General features: G+C 35.9%; 1 protein-coding gene across 4 annotated transcripts in view; it reads left to right on the forward strand.

Annotated features, from left to right (window-relative positions):
* RELN (reelin) overlaps nucleotides 1–22,174 on the forward strand; it is a 527,812-nt gene that overhangs the window by 237,757 nt on the left and 267,881 nt on the right. For all 4 annotated transcript variants that reach the window (XM_021673084.2, XM_021673089.2, XM_064374717.1 and 1 more), the window contains exons 5-7: nucleotides 471–503; nucleotides 4,173–4,251; nucleotides 18,125–18,221. In XM_021673084.2, the coding sequence (XP_021528759.2) occupies nucleotides 471–503; nucleotides 4,173–4,251; nucleotides 18,125–18,221 (209 nt within the window). The remainder of the gene's footprint in view (nucleotides 1–470; nucleotides 504–4,172; nucleotides 4,252–18,124; nucleotides 18,222–22,174) is intronic.

The following is a 22,174-nucleotide window of genomic DNA, read 5'->3' on the forward strand; positions in this document are numbered from 1 at the left end:
TTGTATTTTCGAAGTTTGAATTTCAACATAAATGTTCCTAGTTTTCCAGCTGGTTTGCAAATAAACCCTTGTTTTCCTTGAAGCTTCAAATTTGGCTTGTTCATATGCACTGTGATACTGGTGAGAGAATATATGTTAGTGTGCCAGGTTTTTGTTATTCATTATTGGATAATTGTCAAGTATTCCATTTGTTTCAAGAAAATCTTTAATTAGAGTTAACAATTCAGTGAATCTTTGTGAAACTCTTCTATGATTTTACCAATAAGCGTTGGTACAAAATTCAAGATCATTATATTTATTGTCTTCTATTTTTCAGGAGTTCCAGAAACTCCTAAAAAAAATGACCAGAAGTCTGTAGCCATTTGATTTGCTTAATGTGGCCTGTTTTGTTAACTGTGTTGTGCTGTTTATTACTGGATTTTGCTTTCATGCCTGATCAGTCGTCTTTCTTCTTTCCTCTCTTGGTTCAGCTCCAACAGAGGCCACTGTACATCCACATCTAGGTAAGTGTTTAAGGCTCTGATGCCATTCATTTTAGTACTTGATCTACCTTTTTGGCTCTTCTGGCTATGTGAGCAGATATGTTAGAGAGGTGAGGAAGCTGTCTTTTCTGGTCGCTGATCATTTACTGAAATTAGACTTGGGTACAGATTATACCTGAACACAGAACCTCCTTGAGGAAACACTCATGCTGCCCAGCTGAGGGCTCGTGCAGGGACTTTCACACCTGTTAGTACCCTCAACCTCAAGAGATCTTGCAAGCATGGATGAGATCCTATTGAGTGTAAGCTTTTGTATTCTAATGCTGAATTTTCCCCCGAGTCCCTCATAATACTAGATGCCCATCATAGAGCTAGTGGGTAAGAAGTCATGAATGTGGAAGAATTGAAGTCATTTAACATTTGAGATTTATGCTTTAATTAGTACTGGATTTTTTTAAAAAAGAAATTATTTTGTCATTTCTTTAAAAATTGAACTGAAACTGGGCATGGTGGCTCATGCCTATAATCCCAACACTTTGGGAAGCCAAGGTGGGAGGATTACTTGAGGCCAGGTGTTTAAGACCAGTCTGGACAGCAGAGCGAGACCCCCTTCTCTACCAAAAAAATGTTAAAAATCAGCCACATGTGGTGGCATGTGCCTCTAGTCCTAGCGACTTTGGGGGCTGAGATGGAAGGATCATTTAAATCAGGATTTCAAGGCTGCAGCAAGCTATAACTGTGACACTGTCCTCCAGCCTGGACAGCAGAATGAGATTCTGTTTCTTTTTTAAAAAAATTGAAATGAGACTGTTTAAATAACTACCTGCTTCTTAAAATGGCACCATGGATTTTTCATAGTGTCGTGTTTTTAGTGGCTCACGGTTCTTGAGGCAGGGTGCGTAGTGGTTAGGATCACAGATTGTGGAGCCACACTGCCTGGGTTTATCTCACTTTTACCACTTGCTAGCCACACAACATTGAGCAAGTTTCTTAACCGCTCTGTGCCTCAGTTTCTTCATCTGTAAAGTAGAATTAATAATAGTACCTACCTCATAGGGTTGATATGAGGATTAAATGATTTTGTATTCATGAAGTATATGATAAATAATATAGTAGTGTTTGGAAGTAAATACATACACAAACAAGTATCCAGTGAGACTTACCCATTGCCTTTGTAAATAACAAAGTCTCTAGAAAACAAGTGATCTTTAAGCATTAATTTTCTCATTTGTGTCAATGAAAACTTATTTTAAAAGCAATTTCCTACACTGTAGTATTTAATAAGAATGAAAAGAAATTGTCCTAGCTGGTTCCAGCCTTTTCAAATGTCTCTCACTGTGGGACTTTCCAGATAGGTCAGTTATTTGTCTCTTGGGCTTTTCCTTTCAACCTATAAACCCAATTAATTTATTTTTCCTCTTTGGAAAATCTGCCTTGAGAAGCTCTACTTTTATGTAATGCTACAGCTTGAGGCTCCTCTTATTTGGCAGACAAACGAAAGTCCTTAGAAGCATGCCTTCTGGCAGCCAAGACAGGCTGGTGACCTGCAGTGGCCCAGCCGAATCTTGGCCAGATTGGGTATCTGAGAGAGTTGTACCCTGTAGGCATTTCACGCACTGCATCTCATTGCTCAGAGGAATCATTAAATCACTCCCATGCACAGAATACATCACAGCGTTCTCTCCAGTGTATAACCATATTCTCCCTGTTCTCACGCCTAAGGCTTCACGTCTGAGCATCCAGTCCTCTCAGTACATGCTGATTCACTGGTTTCCATGACTTCATTATGTGCTTGCCTGCTGGCATACCTGGAATAAAGGAGGCAAGGACTGCCATGGGTGGGGATGTCACCAAAGAGAATGTAAAAGGATGCTTCCTGGTGTCGGGAAGTGTTTTTAATTACCCAATGAGTTCAGAGAATTATATTTGAGTGAGCCTAAAAAACACAAAATGTCACTTTTAAAAGAAAAAGTCATGAGGGTTTTTTTTTGTTAGTTAGTATTATTTTAATTATTTCAAAAGACAGTCTGTTAGCTAGTTCAAACAAAATTGTCAAGACCCAAATAATTTACAGTGGCTGAAACAAACTTCCTAAGCAAACCATGAATCAGATGAGAGCATTGTTAAAGTACAAATTAATTTTTACAACGTAAGTAGAAATAATTATCATTTCTCACATAACCTTTAAAATGAGCATACCTACATTGTAGCTGGCCATGAAGGTGATTTTACTTATTAATCATCTATTCAGTGGAAATATGAACTCTACAGTTCATGAAAATATTGCACTTGACATGCCCAAAGTTCTTCCAGAACTTAAAAATAGGTATTCGGTATATCTCAAATGTAGTGATAATATATTTAAAACCATGTATGACTCCCTGGCATTCCTCCTGACTTCTAAATTGATTTTATTTGGAAATTTTACTTATTCATATAGATGATTTATGTAGTTCTGAGAGAGAAAAAAAGTTAACAAATTGACACACTTTCAATAAAAAAAAATGAGTGAATATAGAGGAGAGAAAGCAAGCCAGGGCAAGAAACATAGTGGGAAAGAAAAGAAAAAATGGATCAGTAGTTTACAGCAACTTTAGCTGACAATAAATAGCCAGAATGTTCTATCTAATTCCATGCTTTAAAGTGAGTCTTGGAAGCCATGGGCAACATCTTGGAAGCCTTGAATGAGTATATGTGGAAATATGGGTGTATTAGTCCATTCTCACTCTGCTAATAAAGACATACCCAAGACTGGGTAATTTATAAAGGAGAGAGGTTTAATTGACTCACAGCTCAGCATGGCTGGGAAGGCCTTAGGAAACTTACAGTCATGGCAGAAGGGGAAGCAAACACATCCTTTTTCACATGGTGGCAGCAAGAAGTGCCAAGCAAAAGGGAGAAATGCCCCTTATAAAACCTTCAAATCTCGGCTGGGTGGCTCACGCCTGTTATCCCAGCACTTTGGGAGGCCGAGGCAGGTGGATCACTTGAGGTCAGGAGTTCAACCTGACCCATCTCTACTAAACCCCATCTCTACTAAAAATACAAAAATTAGCCAGGCATGGTGGTGGGCACCTGTAATCCCAGCTACTCGGGAGGCTGAGATAGTAGAATCACTTGAAACCAGGAGTCAAAGATTGCAGTGAGCCAAGATCATGCCACTGCACTCCAGCCTGGGCAACAGAGTGAGACTTTGTGTGAAAAAAAAAAAAAAAACACCCATCAACTCTCATGAGAACTCACTCACTATCACAAGAAGAGCATGAGAGTAACTGCCCCCATGATTCAGTTACTTCCTACCGGGTCACTCCCACAATATGTGAAGATTATGGGAATTACAGTTCAAGATGAAATTTGAGTGGGGACACAACCAAGCCATATCTATGGGAGACGAGTCTTGTATGGCCTTTCCTTGTAGGTTGGTACTGACTTTGACCTTCCTGCCTCCTCTGCCTGGTAGGTTTCTTTTTGGGGTTTTTGGTTTTCCCAACTTCTAGATGTCTAAACAGCAGAGCCTTTTACCCTTGTCCCTTAGTAGTTTGAGGGACAAAGCAAATATAATCAACTGCTCATTTAAAATTTAGTTTTACAATACATTATTCTTCACAAATACAACGCATTGACACTTGTGTGTAGCTAAATATGCTGTTGTAGTGTATTTCTTTCCTAAACACTTCCTTCTTCTTTTAGCTGAAATACATAGTGACAGCGTTATCCTACGAGATGACTTCGACTCCTACCACCAACTGCAATTAAATCCAAATATATGGTAAGTTACAGGAACATGCCTCACTTTGGTTTGCTTAATGCAACAAATGATGCTGACTGCTCCCTTAAGGAGCAGTTACTTAAAATTAAATTGATCTTTAGTGCTAAGGTATCAGTGAGACTTGTTAAACTGTGGAAATAGGCTTAATGTAGACTGCATATAATGCCTATTACTTGACTTCTTTAAGAACTGAATCCAGGTGCTCCTCAAAGCCATGGGTGTGGTTAGATTTTTTTTTCAGTTTTACAGTATCTTTATATGCTATAATATGTCTAATAATTTCATTTATGCCAAGTGAAAGATGGGAAATGGTTTATCTGAAATGACAAATGATTTGACTCATACTTCCAAATAATTTCTAAATTATTGGTTCAACTTATTATGTATACTCCAGTCTGTCCTTCAAAAGCTGTTTAACTGTGGGATTTTTGAGGACAAATAGAAAATGAACCAAAACTCACTCATTAAAAACTTGTCTAATACATAAATGAATGCCTGAATTTGTTGGCAGTTTGTCACATTTTTGCTCACTTTGAAAATGGGTCTATTGACCCAGAGTTACAATAAAAATCAATCTGCATAATATGGAACAATATCTGAATTTGAATTTTCTGTCATACTGAATGTTTTTTGTTTGGACAGAAGAGTTCAAGATAAATTAGAAGTTCTAATGTAAACTAAATTCAAGCAATACAACACTCAAGACTAAAAAGAAAATAATCATTTTATCCTTGAATGTCAGCATATGATATTTACTTCTGTTTTATTTTCACTTTTTAACAAATATTGAACAATAATCATTTTATTTTTATAGTAAATTAAAAAGAGGTATGATTCTCTCAAGTAACAAATGGTTTAGTAGAGAAGACACTAAAACCACATTTTTAAAAGCTTGTAATACAAGATAGCAATCCTTAAATGTGACAAAGGGGAACAGATAACATACTAGAGGGGTTTCAAAGAAAGGAGAGATGACTCTGGTGGGAGTTTCTTGGAGAAAGTTGACCTGAGAGTTGAAGATGACATGTAAGTAGAGTGTTGAGCCTTCAATATTACACAAGAAACTTTTATTTCTTTTCTAGAAAGAAATATAAATCTGTATAGTATAAATATAGAAAAAAATATTATCAGGCTAGCCAGAAAGTCTAGTCATAAAGTCTTATAATTTATATGCCATTTAAAGAAACAGTTTATCCATTGAACTCTGCTTCCCTATATAATTTTCCTTAAAATAAATTGAAAATCTTTATTAATAAGAGGCCAATAAAAACCTTTCTAAGTACCACTTTTACCCAGGAAAAGTTTTTTACTTCTCCTGATATTTTGCCTTTTTATATTCCATTAATACAGATGTTATCGAATGATTTGTTTCTTTCAGGGAAGATTCATTTCTGTCAAGCTGATTCATTTTCTTCAGTGAGTTTTCTTGACAAATACAAAATGTGACTGTTATGTGATGTAAATTCTGTTGTTTTTTAAATCAATAAAATGTGATTGATTTTTCTTCACCCATTTTCATGACTTATCTGATAGATGCTTTCTTGACCAAAGTTATGGATTTTATGTCTCTTTTACTTAAGCTATGGGTTTTCCTACCTTAAAAAAAAAACAAAAAAAAAAAAACTAAGTTTTTTTCCTACTTTAAAAAAAATCCTTTTATCTTTAAAAGCCAAGTCCTTCTGTCTTTTATCAAATATGCTTCGGAGTAATTTTATCTTATCTGTTATTGCTCACAGTCTCCTTCATTTAGCCTCTTTAAGATTAAAAAAAAAAGATGAGAGTAGGGAACCGTGAAACTCCCATTATTTAAGAGATGACTGTTGTGTTAAACAAAAGGTGGCAGAGGCCCTGATATCAGACTATTCTGGTTTGACTCTTGACCAAGCCCCTTGACAGCTGGATACCCTGAGAAAAGCAAAAAGCTGCTTTACCTCTCTGAGCTCTAGCTCTGTGCAGTAAAAGTAGGCAAATATTTCTTGCAGCATTGTTTCAAAGTTTCAGTATGAAGAGGTCTGGTGTATTGGAGATGTTCAATACATATCAGTTCCCTCTCTCCCTTCCTTTCTCTTTCCCTCCCTCCCTGTCTTTTTCCTTCCCTTTCTCTCCCTTTCTTCTCTCTTTCCCTCTCCTCTCTCTTCTCTTTCTCTGTCCCACTTTTACGCCGCCTCACCCACCCTTTCTCTCCCATCCTCCTTTTCTTTTTTTTTGATGTATTTGTACATTGGACTGTTTGTCTTCTTCTAAGCCCAGACGTGATCAAAACATTAATATTTAACTAATCTTAAGCTAAGTCCCCAAGTCTTCCTTTATTATGAATTTTCATAAAAAAACAAGTGCCAAATTAAATGTATTTATATTATAAAATATGTGGAATATATATTGATGAAAATAGCGTTACAGCATTCCCTCCTTCATAAAGGAGGGAAAAAGAAGATGTTAGATGTCTTGATCCCCTTAGAAGTCAATGTGAACTTCCTAAAGTCAGAAACAAGCATCTGGTAAAATCAGATATCCTCATGAAATATTTCCAATAGAGTAAAAAGCCCCACTTTGTTTTGGAACCTGATAAGGCAGTTTAACTCTCCTAAAGCTTCTGTTTTCTTGCTACATGTTTTGTCACATGAGTTGTGTCCCTTATAATAATGTCTTTGATTCTCTTTACCCCAGAGAAGAATCAGAAACCCAGTGCAGCTTTGTGGCAATGTAGAGGAGAGAATCCTGTGACCAACACGGTCCCTATGCCATTGCCACACATCACCAGATAGAAGCAAAGTGCCTGGGTATGCTGTGTTTAGCCAAATTCTCGTAACTCAATATACCACCAAATAATTTATCTCAGAAGAAAAAATGTGCTACTTATATAAGCATATTTCTCCCCTGGGATTCTAAAAGCTTTGTATAAATTATTTACTCTATACTACTTACAGCTAAGCAAAAGAGAAATTAAAAAACTAATTACATCTGTACAATATTGGAGACATAGGTCAGTTTAAAAGTTAAAACACTCACAATGTATATTCCATTAACTTCACCTAATGAAGTCAACTTTTCATTCCATTTCACATCATTCTTTAATATCCAAGTTTATCTCATGTACCAGTGACTGTACATAAAAAAAAAGGAACATAAAATAATGTGATTATGAATGAAGGTAACAGCTAAGTTACTCTTCAGAGGTTTTGATGGCAGTTGGAATAGAAATAAGAAAATTTTTAATGTCAACTCAATATTGAATATACTTTGTATTAAGTTTAAATATTTGAAATGATTTTAAAATTTAAAATTTTACATGGTAAAAAGTTCAAATAATCCAAAAATATAAGTAGTAAAAAATAAGCCTCCTTCCCACACTAGACATATTCTTTCTCCAGAGTCAACAGCTATTGGGTAATAGTTTCTGTGAGTCCTTCTGGAGATCATTTATGCTTACACAAGTGTAGCAGTTATGAATTCTGTCCACAAACTTGAGTATCAGAGAAATAAAACTTTCTTTATTCTTCGATAACCAAACCTAATTTCTTTATATTGTCCTCCTCCTACCACGTTAGTGGAAACTTAATTTCAGTCAACTGTAGCTTGTCCTCTTCTATTGTTTCTTGATTTTGAGCTTAGTTTCAGGTGTCTTATTAGTGCAAAGGCAGAAGGTAGCATGAGGATGCACCTCTGGTCCCCAGTCTCTCTGGTGTGATGATCATGTTGTGTATTTTGAGGGGTGTGGGTTACATAGATCTGTGTATCCCACTATGTGTAAATTTTCCTTGGCAAAAATTTCAATAAGAATAAAAAAGACAATGAGAAAAAATAAGACATAGGAGATATTTCTCATTCATAACTTGAGACAGAGGAAGAGAGACTGCAAAGGAACTGAAACATGAATGGATTCTAGTTTTCTTGAGAAGTGTCTTTACCCTCCAAGCAATTACAAAGTCAGAGAGGATCTTTGTTTTACTTAAGTTATCCTTTTCATGCTTGTTTTCTGAAGATCACAGAAGGTATCCAGGGCTCTAATATCACCAGGCTCTGATGTTCTAGTGGGAAATATGGAACTATTAAAAAACACAATGATAAATGTCAACTAGATGACAACAGATGTTTCCCCTCCAGCACAATGATAGAACAATAGTAATAGCAAAGATGCCCTACTCAGCAGAGATCAGGGAAGAACAAGAGTTACTCCACAGAAAGAGCATCTTAGATGACTGGGTTTTGATGCCAAAAACATCAAGAAAGCCACATATAAAGTTGTTTCAGATCCTGTGGTACAGGAAGACCTCCATCAGTTGGGTAATGATACAGAAAGGCCCACAATTTACAGCAAAGGAAGCTAAAGCCATGGTTGGCATTGCATTGGATTGCTAGAATCAAGAAAAGACTAGAACATTTCCATTTTTATATGTAAATGACAGTATTACAGGATGGGGAAAATAGAGATCACAGACTCTGCTGCATCTGGTATCTTCTTGAAAATACTAATTTGTTGGAGCAATTAGTATGAAATAAGGAAAAAGATTGGTGATTTGGCTTACTAACATTCCTTTGAGAAAAATAATTGTCTGAACAACGAATATAAAAATACTGAGATTTTAAATGAGGGGTGAATTATACTAGCTGGAGTTTTATTTAATAATAGCCTAGCCCATAAATGAAAAGAAGTCAAGCAAGCAGTAAAACCACTTTATAGTTCATTAGTATCTCGGACAACCCCCATGCCATAAATAATAAAAAACAAAGAGGACTTCTCCATTTAGTAGCCAAGGGTGACAACCACAATGTAAGTGGAGTTTCTAGGTAATCAGAAAGAAGTAAGACTGATGAACAAACAACTGAGAAATAAATTGGATAAAAGTATCTCCACTTTGCTCAGTGTCCAACATGCCCTTGGGCAGTAAGCCGGAAAGAGGGTGCTGGTGAAAGGGAGCATAATAAACCTTTCATTTTCTCAAGAGCAAGTGGCTACAGAAGATGGTGAATAGATGGAAAAAAAATCAGACACAATAAATATTTTCTCTGATGATATACCCTTGCCAGAACCTCTAGTATATCTGTGCATGTTCTGGTTTGGAATTATAATTTGATATTTGGAGTTTAACGGTTCACTCTTCTGGTCATACGTGAATCTTTCTCTACTTTTTCTCCAACCCCCTCCCTCTTGATTCTTCACTGCTTTCTACTCTTTTACTTTTCTTCTCTTTTGTTAATGACTTTTTTCTCTTATTACAAAACTTTCCTCTAACTTTCTTCTCTAACTTCCTTCCCGTCATTCCCCTCTTTTCCTATCATGATGTAATTGCTTCAGCGAAAAGCTTCATCTACAACAGAAAGGTTAACCAGGGGATGTTCAACTAATAAAATAAGGTGTGAATCTAGAGGCTTATTACTTCCTTTTTAAATTCTGGTTTAGGTGGCAAAAACAAGAGATCACTCAAAGGAATAAAATGTCAAGCACGTTTGAAACAAGTAAGAAAATATTTCTTCAAGCAGCACGTAGTGGAATTTACCATAGTAGGAGGTCAGAATATTGTGTGCAGTAGTAAGATTTTAGAGGTGTTATTTTTAACCCAAATAACGTTTGTCATTTGTACCTGTTAATGAAGAACAGATCAAATTTTTTAGTCCCTGGTGAAATAAGAAGAGTTATCTTACCTTTCTCAGTGAAAAGTAATGAGAAAGAATGAGCTATAAATGGAGTTTGTCATTTTCACATTTACAGTATGTGTTAGCTCCTTAGAAAAAAGACACGACATAGTTGAAGGCAGTATTATTCTCAGTCTTATACAATGAACTTTCCTTGCTGTTTCTCTAAAAAGATTCCACATTTACAAAGAGAATAGGATTTTTTTAAATTAAGCTTGATCTTTGATTTCTTGAAAATGATCATGTAAATTGCTTACAAGTATAATGGTCATGCCTTCCTCATTATAAAACATTATCTCTATAGTAAAATATGGTCAGAAGTTGAGTATTTGGTTGTGGAAGTTTGAATGGAAGGTACAAAGAGTTCTAGTGTCTCGGAATAAGTCAGCTGACAGCCCAGATGCCAAATGGTCGACAAGGTCTCATTTACTTTGGTGAATTCACCAGTCTTTGTTCTGGCCTGGCTTTGCAAGCTCACACCTCATATTCTTGTTAGCAACGGCAGTGTGATCCGTACCTGGGGGTTCAGACACATTATCTTTGGGTCAGGAAATTACAAGGAACTTTCCTTTTCTTTTCTCAGTTTTAAGGAACCTTTAAATAATGAGAACAAAAGTTAAAATTATCTTAATATCTCCATTCAGAAGTGCTGGTGAATGCGGCTGAGAAATGCAGGCATTTATAGAATGCCAAATTGCTTCTGGTGGAGCTGATCTTCAGACACTGACCCCTTCAGAGGCAATACATTATGGAGAGATAATATGATGTCCTCGGTCTTGGGGACAAATGACATGTATCTCAAATGAGAATTTGATGATAACTGATTGTCAGTGAGTCTCCAGGTGACTAACTTGCTTCAGCAGAGTGCTTGACTAAAGACTGAGTGATTTCGTTGTGATCTAAAAAGAATGAGTCATGCCATTAGACTGCTCTTGAGAAAATAATATTTCAGTTATTTATTTATTGTTATCAGGATTATGTCACCAACAACGATTCATAAATCTCTGGTTGTGCAAAGGAGCTCAATTTTCTCATTCATCCTCCTCTTTCCTGCATCCTGAGAGTCCTTCTGAGTCACTGCTATGTGCAGACCCCAGACTACAGGGACCTTTCACTTTATCCTCCTCTGTGCCCGATGAATTAGTGGGTGAGCATATCTTCATGCCTAATAATTTAAAAATCATGATTTAAAAGCCCAATTATATCTCAAGAACTATACTCTGTACTGCTCAAAAGTACCATCACATGTAATTCTTTGTCCCATGGCAAAAACAGCTACCCGAATAATAAATAACAAAAAATAGAGAACTAATACCAAAATAACAATCTTGCAGTCTGCCAAGGAGCTTGTTACAGTGGAAGACAAAACCCTGGTTCAAAGCATTTCTTTTTCTTTTATGTTTGTGGTTTGATCCTAGTTTTTTTGGTCAGCAAGTAACAGTGTTTATATTTACTGATTCTTTTATGTTTTTGTTACTAAAAAAAAAAAAGAGAGTATGCATATAAAATAGATCGTGATGAATTATCTAAGGATATATGTAGCCAAAGGGGTACTGAATTTGATTGTCATATACTTCAGTCCAATCAACGTTTTTCGATGAAGTCCATTCATCTCTCTACTTTTTGTACATTTTTATCAGCAAAACAAAAGAAATATTTATCCTAGAAATGAAAAAAACAATTTTTAAGAAAAGTTATTGTAAATTTTCTTTTCTTTTTTTTTTTTAAGACAGGGTTTCACCATGTTGGCCAGGCTGGTCTTGAACTCCTGACCCCAGGTGATTCGCCTGCCTCGGCCTCCCAGAGTGCTGAGATTACAGGTGTGAGCCACCACGCCCAGCCGTAAATTTTCAAAATAAATGTTCACAATAAAAATGACAAACATTCCTTGAAATACACATTGTTTTTATAGAATTGGAATTTTTTCCCTCACTGGCTGCATTAAGCAGAGTGGGAACAATACTGGACAAGAAATCAGGCAACCTGAATTCAAGTCCTGCTTCATCATCGTGAGGGAGTGATGAGATGCACTGATATTTCAGGTCCCCTCTAACTTGATGATCTGTAAACTCCAGTATTCATGTGGAACCTAAGCATGTGATAAATTAGTTCAGAAAAGGTTTAATAAGTTCAAGCTTTTAATGGTTTTTGAGGATTGCTCGTATTTCCCTTAAAATATCTTTTAATCATGTTGCTCATGTCAAAGTATATTTTTGATATGGATAATCTATATAATGTGCCAAGGTACTTGTCATATTCCTATGTTTTCTTTTTCATATTGGGAAATATAAAAGGGGAAAAGTGTTCTTAGATTAGAGAAACATTTAGTATTGCTTTTACTGTTAAGCAGAGAAGCAATTCATTTCTAATCCTTAGGCTGGGAGGTTACATTCCTTTTTCAAATTAAACAACAAAAGTCTTTTTAACTGGGATTATTGAAAACTTCCTTCTTCCTACAAATCTCTGAAGAATATGTTACCTAACTTCATAAAGCCCAACATATTCCTGAGAAAATGAGAAAGTAGAGAACATTTAACTGAGGTTACAGATTTACATGTTGGCAATAAACAACAGCATTTTTTATTTTTATTTTTGTTTGCACTGAGCCTAAAGAAAATTGAACCACTCATTATCCAGCAGATAGAATCCTAGTTCTTAGGAACTCACAGAACTTTTCCATAAAGGAGGAATAGCATTTCAGATTACTTGTGATCTTCATAGGGAATATTTTTGGGGGTTAAATACCTAACTCCACTCAACCAAGTTAAATTATTAGAGACAGAGGCATTCTGAGAAAGTGAGGAGGATAAGACTGAAAGAGCACTTAGGCATTTAAGTATTGTTTCAAATTCTGGGGTGAGCCAGGAATTTGTTTTCTTGGACTTCGTATGTTTATTTATATCTGTAGGTTTTTAAAATTCACCTGGTCTTTCTGACATGGATCACTATTCTCTTCTTGGAAGCCATGACCACCAGTTGCTCTCTGTACTGTCTTACCTGGTCTCCACCAGGACCATTGTGTTTATCATGAAATTATGATTTCTCTTTCCCTGTATCATAATGACATTCATACGTGTAGTTGTACAAAACGTTAATGATAGAAAAAAATATTAGGAAGATCACCTTAATGGGCAGCACAGATTGGTTAAGAACATGCATAGAAATGAACCCCACCACCAATAATCATGGAGAAGTAAATGGAGATACACTTGGATTGATACACACCGAAGGATGATGATGATGGTTAGAGCTTTCCAGAAACCAGACCATGGGCAGTCTGATTGTTTTCCAGGAATTCATTCTTGGACCTTTTCTCTTCTTACTTTGTATATCTTCCCTTCTCCCCAGACGCCTAAAGATACACACTCCCATGATTTCAACTAGATCCTAAACTGTCATATCAGTCCCAATCTCCTTTCTCTGAAAGTTCAGCTGATTATCTCCGAGTTTCATGTTTGTTCATGTCAAAGCAGGCAGTTTCTAAGCCCTCTAATTCTCTAGAGTTGTATTATCCAACATGGTAGTCACTAGTCATGTATGGCTGTGGAGCACCTGAAATGTGACTAGTCTGAATCGAGATGTGCTGTAAATATAGAACACACTCCACAATTTTTTTTTCTTTTTCTATTCTTTTTTTTGAGACAGGGTCTCATTCTGTCGCCAGGTGCCAGGCACCAGGTACCAGGCACCAGGCTGGAGTGCAGCGGCGTGATCTCGGCTCACTGAAACCTCCGTCTCCTGGGTTCAAGCAATTCTCCTGCCTCAGCCTCCTGAGTAACTGGGACTACAGGCGTGCACCACTATGCCCAGATAATTTTTGTATTTTTAGTAGAGATGGGGTTTCACCATGTTGGCCAGGATGGTCTCGATCTCTTGACCTCGTGATGTGCCCACCTTGGCCTCCCAAAGTGCTAGGATTACAGGTGTGAACCACGGCACCTGGCCACACTCCACAATTTGAAGACAGTATTTTAAAATGTAAACAGTGATTAATAATTTTTATATTACTTACATGTGAAAATATAATTTGAATATATTAAGTTAAATAAAACGTTGAAGTTAATTCGTTTCTTTTTAATACAGCCATTAGAAGTGGAAAATGACAAATGTGGCTAACGTTAGGTTTTTAGAGAGCAGTAGAGTGTGTCCACTTTGCTCCATCCCCACCTTATTTCAAGGCACTATTGTATCTTACTTGAGTTATATTACTAGTAGCCCCCACTCTTTTCTACCTCCAGCCCATCATTTGCTGTAGTAATTTTTCTAAACGTTGGATTTGCCTCATGACTTTGGAAACAAAATAATTAGTTTGTCTCCCAATTCTGCAATTAACTAGCTGCATAACCTTGGACAATAATTTAATGTTTCTAAATCTCAGTTCTAGCATCATCTAAGTGGAGATAAAAAATAGGAGAGGATTTTGTATCAATTAATTGGGGCATTGTTTGTAGAGCTTCTATCAGCACTTATCACTTAGTAAACAGTGCGTGAAACCTTTGTGAGCTGGTTGCCACTTTCTAGCTGCACCCTTTGCTGCCTTTCTGCATGAACCAATATGGCTCCGGTCATACTGACCCATTGAACTAACAGTTCAGCTGTATGTCATAGTTTCTGCATTCCATATGCCCTATCACACTCTCATCTTTCTCCCTTGCTTGAGTAACTCCTATTTCTCATTCAGGACCAGTTTTGGGACCATCTCCTTTGGAAGCTTTCTCTTACTTCCCCAATCTCTGCGTTAGGTACCTTCACAACTAGTGTGTGTTCCTGTTATGAGTGAAGAGCAATGACAAGTGTCACGGGTATTGGAGTTAGTAAGTTCTAGGTCCAAATTACAAACTCTAGGTTCAATTTGCAACTTCACAACTGTGAGACCTTGAGCAAATGCCTAACGTCTCTGAAGCTAAATTTTTCTTATTAGTAAAGTAAGACACTGGTAACTTGTCTTAGAGAGAGATTAGAGTATCTGATACATCATAGAATGCAATAAATAGCTATCATTGCAATGACAGCCTCTATCATAACTGTTTACTTCTCTGCCTTTCCATTTGAAACATAAGCTCCTAGAAGAAAACGACATGTGTTTGATTGGTCCTTGTATCACTAAAGCTTAGCTCAGTGCCTATGAGCCCTCAACCTAAGTTTGTTAAATAAAAGGATGAATTAATAAATGATGGATGAATAAATAACATCACTGGCATGTAAGAGAGGGTTGGATTTGACCTCCTAGAGAGATGGCCATTCAGGGTAAATTAAAATAAATTGTGTTGGCAAACCCAGTCAGACTGTGAGAAACTCAAGTAAAGGACATTTTAAAAACCTTGGCAAAAATCTGACAGATTTTTCCCATCAGTCTTTGGTGAAGCCATTGTTTCTGGAGGCAACAGCCACATAGTGGGTAATATCTGATAATCATATATCTTTTAGTTTCTTCAGTGGGTTTACCAATGCCTTTTTAAATTTATTAAACATTTCTGGAGATACAAAGCACAATAAAGAAGAGAAGAGTCTACAGGGTTGTTGAGTTCAGTGGGAAGAATAGCTGCATCTGTTTTCTTTTCTCTTGTGTTTATTGTTTTTTAACCCCAGCTATTCCACGACATAGAAGTGATTCCCCAAGGACATCAAACATCTGTCATCTAGTTACTGGTTCTCTAATTCCAGGCTGTCAGCCATCACTTTCATACGGTTATCCAGTTTCTACCTGAATTCTGTTGAAGCAAAACTATGGAAGGAGGGGGCCTGTAATTCATGTATTATAGATAGATACTTTCTTGATATATAGTTGATTTGGAAACTGCTGAGCAGTATTTACATGCAACATGATTGCTATAAAAGTTTAAACAGCAGGCCTCAAATTTCACATCAGCAATGACAGTTTTAGTCTAGAGTCACTGGAGACAAATGGCAGATAGCCATTGTGAGGTTTGAAGTTCCTTTTACTTTTTTCTCTGTCAAAGTTGATGTTTCTCTTAGGCCATTTCACAATGACTTGGAAGCCAGATAATCTTCATCTCTCACTAAAGTAAGAAGCCTACTACAAATTTTGTGCTACTTCACTGTACTTTTGTTACAGTCACAATCAGTTTAAAATATTAGAAAAGTAGTAATATGTTGTTTGCATAATACAGTCTCTAAGGGGAGAAAAAACCCTAAAATAAAGTTTTGGAGTAGATGAAATGGTAGAAATTCATATCAATAATCACAGCTAACATTTACCTCATGTACTTACTATGTGCCAGGCACTATTCTAAGTCCTTTAGACCCCAGACTTTTAAAATGGTTGTATTTATAAAGTTGTCTTATATTCATTTATTCATTCAAAAAAGATTTCTGGAATGCGATGTGCCCCAAAGGAACATGCCATAAATGATGAACAAGTGACAGGTTTGTTGTCCTTATGAAGCTACTGCTGTGTCTCTTCTAATGTCAAGGACATTTTATTAGAATCTTTCTTCACAGTAACCAAGGGAAGATTTGGACCTCCTAAGACTTGTGATGCTATGATATACTAATATTTCAAATTCTGCATCAAAAATTTTAATGTTTTTTACTAAAATATATTAAAAACACTTGCCACTGTTGATCTTTTGTGTGATAACACAGCTCAAAGATTAAAATAATATCATTTAATCCACGCGGTAAACATATAGGAAGTAGTTTCATTTCTTTGCCAAGTTTTGACTTAGAGTGTTTCTGCCTCTTGGTTTTATGGGCTCCTTCCACACTTTGTCTTCTTCCTGTTTGGATGGGAGTTCCTACTCCTTTTCTCTAAAATTAACAAACGGCTGAAAAGACATAATACAATAATCTCCTAAACAAAGGGCATAGTGCCCTTTCTGCAGTCTTTGGCACCTGGAATGTGAAAGTCTTTGAAAATGTTCTTTCTGCATGAAATACAGCTCTCATGCGGTTTGAGGTTCAGACAGGGGAAACATAACTCTTTCTACATGTTAGGAATGTAATGATTGTAGGTTGAAATGTCAAAATGCAGAAAATTGTAAATGTTACTGTAAATAGACAAGGTCAAATCCAGAATACGCATATCTTCAATCTCTACTAGACAGAGATATGAATAAATTTATTTTTGAGATCCTGTCCTAAGATTTTAATAACCACTTCATTTTATAGTAATAAAGATAGCAGCTAATTACATTGTTTGCAAGGTTAGCATAATAGCTCAGTATCCAAAATTAGCTTGAATTAGAATTTGTGTGTATATCATACTAATATGTGGATTAAATACAATCTGATTTCATTATTTTTAGCACTGTGAAATATATACATGCAGATTTGTTTGAGGACATTCATTTTAAACATTTACACTAACCATAACTCCAAAAAAAATGTTTAAAATGTACAGAACATCTTTTTAATTTCAGAGATACAAGTTTATTAACCATAACTTCAAAGAAAAATGTTTAAAATGTATAAAACATCTTTTTAATTTCAGAGATACAAGTTTTTATATAAGTGGATATTACTCTGCCTTTTTTTTTTTTTTTTGAGACAGTCGTTCTCTGTCAGCAGGTTGGAGTCCAGTGGCGTGATCTCTGCTCACTGCAACCTCCACCTCCCAGGTTCAAGCGATTCTCCTGCTTCAGCCTCCCGAGTAGCTGGGACTACAGGCACACACCACTATCCCCAGCTAATTTTTTGTGTTTTTAGTAGAGACTGGGTTTTATCGTGTAAGCCAGGATGGTGTCAATCTCCCGACCTCGTGATCTGCCCACCTTGACCTCCCAAAGTGCTGGGACTACAGGTGTGAGCCTCCGCGCCTGGCCACTCTGCTTGTACTTAATACTTGAGAGCATCCTTGTATTGGACATGTATATTATATATATAATTATTGATTATAATATCTTCTTTCATTAAATGCCTACTATGACATTGGTTCTGTACTCTGTGTTTTAACTATAATCTCTCATTTCATCCTCACAATAACTATGTGAGATTTAGGTCAGTATTGTTATCCTCATCTTACAGGTGAGGAAACTGAAACTTTGAAAGGTTGAGTAACTTGCCCACCACTATAAGTAACTGAAAGAATTGAGATTTATATTCAAGTCTTTCTGGTTCCAGGTCTTCTTAACCTTTTCATAGTACAAAATACCCCTACTTTCCTTGAAATGGTGATTTGAGCTGAGTAACAATAACTATTACATCTTTTCTTACCTGAGCAGTAAACCACCTGTGCTACTTAGTTCTCAGACTGGAGATGTGTTCTGTGTTCCTGCAGGGTTGAGTGTAACAACTGTGAGACTGGAGAACAGTGTGGTGCAATTATGCATGGCAATGCTGTCACCTTCTGTGAGCCATATGGTCCACGAGAACTGGTAAGTATGTGCTATTTATGTACATTATTCCATTATAGTATTTATTGAGCTTTTTGCCAATGGAAGCTTTTCTTATGCTCTTAAAGTTCAAATTCAAATATGATTTATGAGTCCTATTACAAACATCTTAAAATTAGGAGGGGTGATTCTATGGCCTATTTTCAGATGTAAAAATAAATAATTCAGTAATAAAATTGGCAACATCAATGGATCTCATTAAACAAGGTGCATCACTATGATTAGATGGCTTTTAAAAAATATGAGTATTTGCTGTAATATCCATAATAAATAATGTATGACCTTCTAAGTTCTGCTATAAAGCCATGGTCTTAAAATTGTCCTTATTTTCTCCTTTGAAGTCAAAACTGTTAGGTGTTCAGTTTTACCACATTATTTTAAAATTTTAGCCAGTAGCCACAGAGGAACCTGATGGATTTTCCTTTAAATGAAAGAGCCTACTGAATAAACCTTTTTTTTTTTATTTTGGTTTATGTCAAATTACTTAGAAGCAGATTATTTTCCTTTACTTTAGGCTTAGTAGTAGTAGCTTTTGCTTGCCAAATTGTATGTAAAATGAAACATAAGCATTCTAAATTGAAAGAAGTGAAACTACTAGCCATGACATGTAGCTAATGAGCCGTTTTTTTGTTGGCTTGGTAGTTCTTACTGGCATGAAGACTACTTTCATTTTACCTTCTTGAAAAATAATACAAAAGCAATTGTTATATTATATCCTGGTTCAATTCCTTTGTCCCTAATACTCTTCTTGTACTGTCTCTTCTGCTTTACTTTCCTGCTTTTCACCTTGGGCTTCAATGCTTGTTCTTTTATTTCCCTTCTTCCTTTGTAGAGGGCTAGCAACAGGTTGTATTTTTCAGCCTTATATCACAATTGTGTTTCAAAATCATTAACTTTAAAAGTTGTCAAAAGAGTGGCTTCCAGTGTAAATGGTGGGGGGGGGGGTCGGTACCTAGATGGGCAATTAAAAGAAGATTTAGTTATCAAAATGTGAAAGCCAGTTAATTGTAAGATGGTTCTTATTTTATGCTGCTTAAATATCCCTTTCGTGGCAATAGATACATTTAATTTGTTAAAGATACAAGCTTCAGAACATTGATGAATTGAGGGGCTTTTAGTTGAAATTACAACACAAACAGAATTAATTGGATGCAAATTAAAATAATAGGTGCTCATAATTCAAGCCTCACAAGGTGCTATAATATTCCTGCAGACAAGTATGATTCTGGTGGTGAAGTTTTTCTTGAAAAAATAGATTTGCTAGTACATTTTAAATAATATACCATGACAGAATTAATTATCTATAAACCTTAGCACAGAATTAATTTTTTTACTGTAGTTAATTTAGCTTACACTAAATGCCTTTTTTAGAAGGTGTCTCGTTTAGTAATATTCCTGGAAATGCTTGACAAGTTATTTTTGTTTTCACTGATTAATAGGAAATAAAAATATCTAAGAATATAATGCCAAAATTCATATTTTTATAGCATAAAACTGAAGTATCTATTTAATCCCATGTATATTTAATCCTGATTGTTTTACTATATCCCTGTTTATTTAGCATTAGAGTTGATATATCTAATGGGCTAATTTTGAGCTGTGTTTTATAATTAATGTGGGTTTACCCTTTCAACTAAAAAGGAAACTATTCAATATCTTCATCTGAGAAATGAGAAAGTGTCTAGTTTTTATATTTCCATTATAAATATTTTCCTAAGATGAATTTGCATGGTGAGATTCAAAAGGAAAAAAATAAAACATTGAGAATGATGGCGATGATGTCCACATTTTATACTAACTTCTAATTTTTCATAATTTTTATACTGTATTGGTGTCCCCAAAGCAAAAATATGTATTGTACCCAAGTTGTGTTTATAGAAGACAGAACAATCAAATGAAAAGTGAGGAATTTGGTTTTCAGTTAACATTATATTCAATATTTGCTGAAATCCTAACATTTGCATGGTACATTATGACTGAATGCAGTCAAAATTATTGTGCATGAGGACTAATGAAATATCAACCCCAAACATCACTTTTTAAACAGTGTGCCTTCTTATTTTTCATAAAGCCCATTCTTTTTCTTTTTTTTTTTTCCAACTATTTAGTGTGGCGATTCCTCATGGACCTAGAAATAGAAATTCCATTTGACCCAGCAATCCCATTACTGGGTATATATCCAAAGGAATATAAATTGTGCTACTATAAGGACACATGCACACAAATGTTCATTGCAGCACAGTTTACAATAGCAAAGACCTGGAACCAACCCAAATGCCCATCGATGATAGACTGGACAGGGAAAATGTGGCACATATACACCATGGAATATTATGCACCCATCAAAAACGATGAGTTCGTGTCCTTTGTAGGGACATGGATGAACCTGGAAACCATCATTCTCAGCAAACTGGCACAAGAACACAAAATCACAAAGCCCATTCTTACAGAAGTTGTAAGAAAAAGAACTGCAAGCAAAGAACCTTAGTAGGCTAAGCTTTATCTTTTAAAATGTTGAAAAGAGCATCTCCATTTTGTGAATATAGTTAAATAGCCATTTCATTTCAGGAGACATTAGTGAGAGGTGGCAGCTAATGTTTACCTGGACATAGCACAAGTTTTTGCTGCTTTTACTGCTGTGCTGTGTACCCCTCACTGGGTTTTATTTAACCCAGTGAAGTCTCTCTATTTTAGGTGGTGACACTGAACTTTATTCATTTTGCTAGTATAAAATAAAGGTAAAAAGGAATTCATTTACTCCTTTAAAGAAAAATTTGCTCTCAGAATTTAAAATGTAATGAGTTATGGTACCCTCCTTTTTTTAAAAAAAGGAAATTATTTACTAAGTTATTACTATTATTTTTTAAGACAAGGTCTCACTCTGTCACCCAGGCTGGTGTGCAGGGGCACCATCATGGCTCACTGCTGCCCTGACCTCTTGGGCTCAGGTGATCCTCTGGCCTCATCCTCCCGCCTCAGCCTCCCAAGTAGCTGGGACTACAGGCATGCACCACCACACCCAGCTAATTTCTTTTTAATTGTTTGTAGAGACAAGGTCTCCCTATGTTGCCTAGGCTGGTCTTGAACTCCTGGGCTCAAGCAGTCCTACTGCCTTGGCATCCCAAAGTGCTGGGATTACAGGCATGAGCCTCGCCGGGTGAATTATTCTCACATATTTGGAAATGCATTTTAATTACAAGGGTGAGTTTGGACTAAAACAATGTCAAACCCAATAAAAAATTTTAGAGAAAAAGTGCAGAATGAACAGCCTCAGCCTACAGTGATTTCTTCAGATTCATTTAGTTATCATACTAATTTTCTATAGTTTTGAGTGTATTTAATAATTTAAGAGAGTGAGATTTGGTAAGAAGAAGTTAATCTGTCAGACATTCATAGTTACTGTATTATTTATCAAAAGTTCTTTAAGGGCCCCTTTTGTTTTCAGAATGTCATGTAAAAAGGCTTAATAACTCATATTTGAACTCAAGATTAATAATTTGTAATACCCCATCATAAATATAGGTATAATTTCGCTTTATATTTATAATACTCAAGTATAAATATAGGTGAATAGATTTCATAGGCAGTGCTTCTTTTTATTCCCTCATCTTTCCTGTTCTTTCTTGTAGCAGATATTTTACTAATAAAACAAATGGGTAAAAGTAAAGAAATGAGAGCCAACCATTCTACCAGTCCCTGGGGAAAAAAAGTAGAATCAGTGACTCATCAAAGTGTAGAGTCACCTTCAGTTAGCACACGTAATTTGAAATTTGACGATATTTCACACAACTTGCCGTTCGCTAGCAGAGGTCACAGCTTGTGGAACTTGATCAAGTAGGTGACACAAGCATCATTTATTACACCAACGGGATAAGTATCTAAGACTCTTCAGTATATTTAATGCACCAGCAATAGGTTTATAGCCACGTATTTAA

The sequence above is a fragment of the Aotus nancymaae genome, unplaced genomic scaffold (assembly GCF_030222135.1).
Source record: "Aotus nancymaae isolate 86718 unplaced genomic scaffold, 86718_ANA_hifiasm-v0.15.2.pri h1tg000002l, whole genome shotgun sequence".
Classification (NCBI taxonomy): Eukaryota; Metazoa; Chordata; class Mammalia; order Primates; family Aotidae; genus Aotus; species Aotus nancymaae.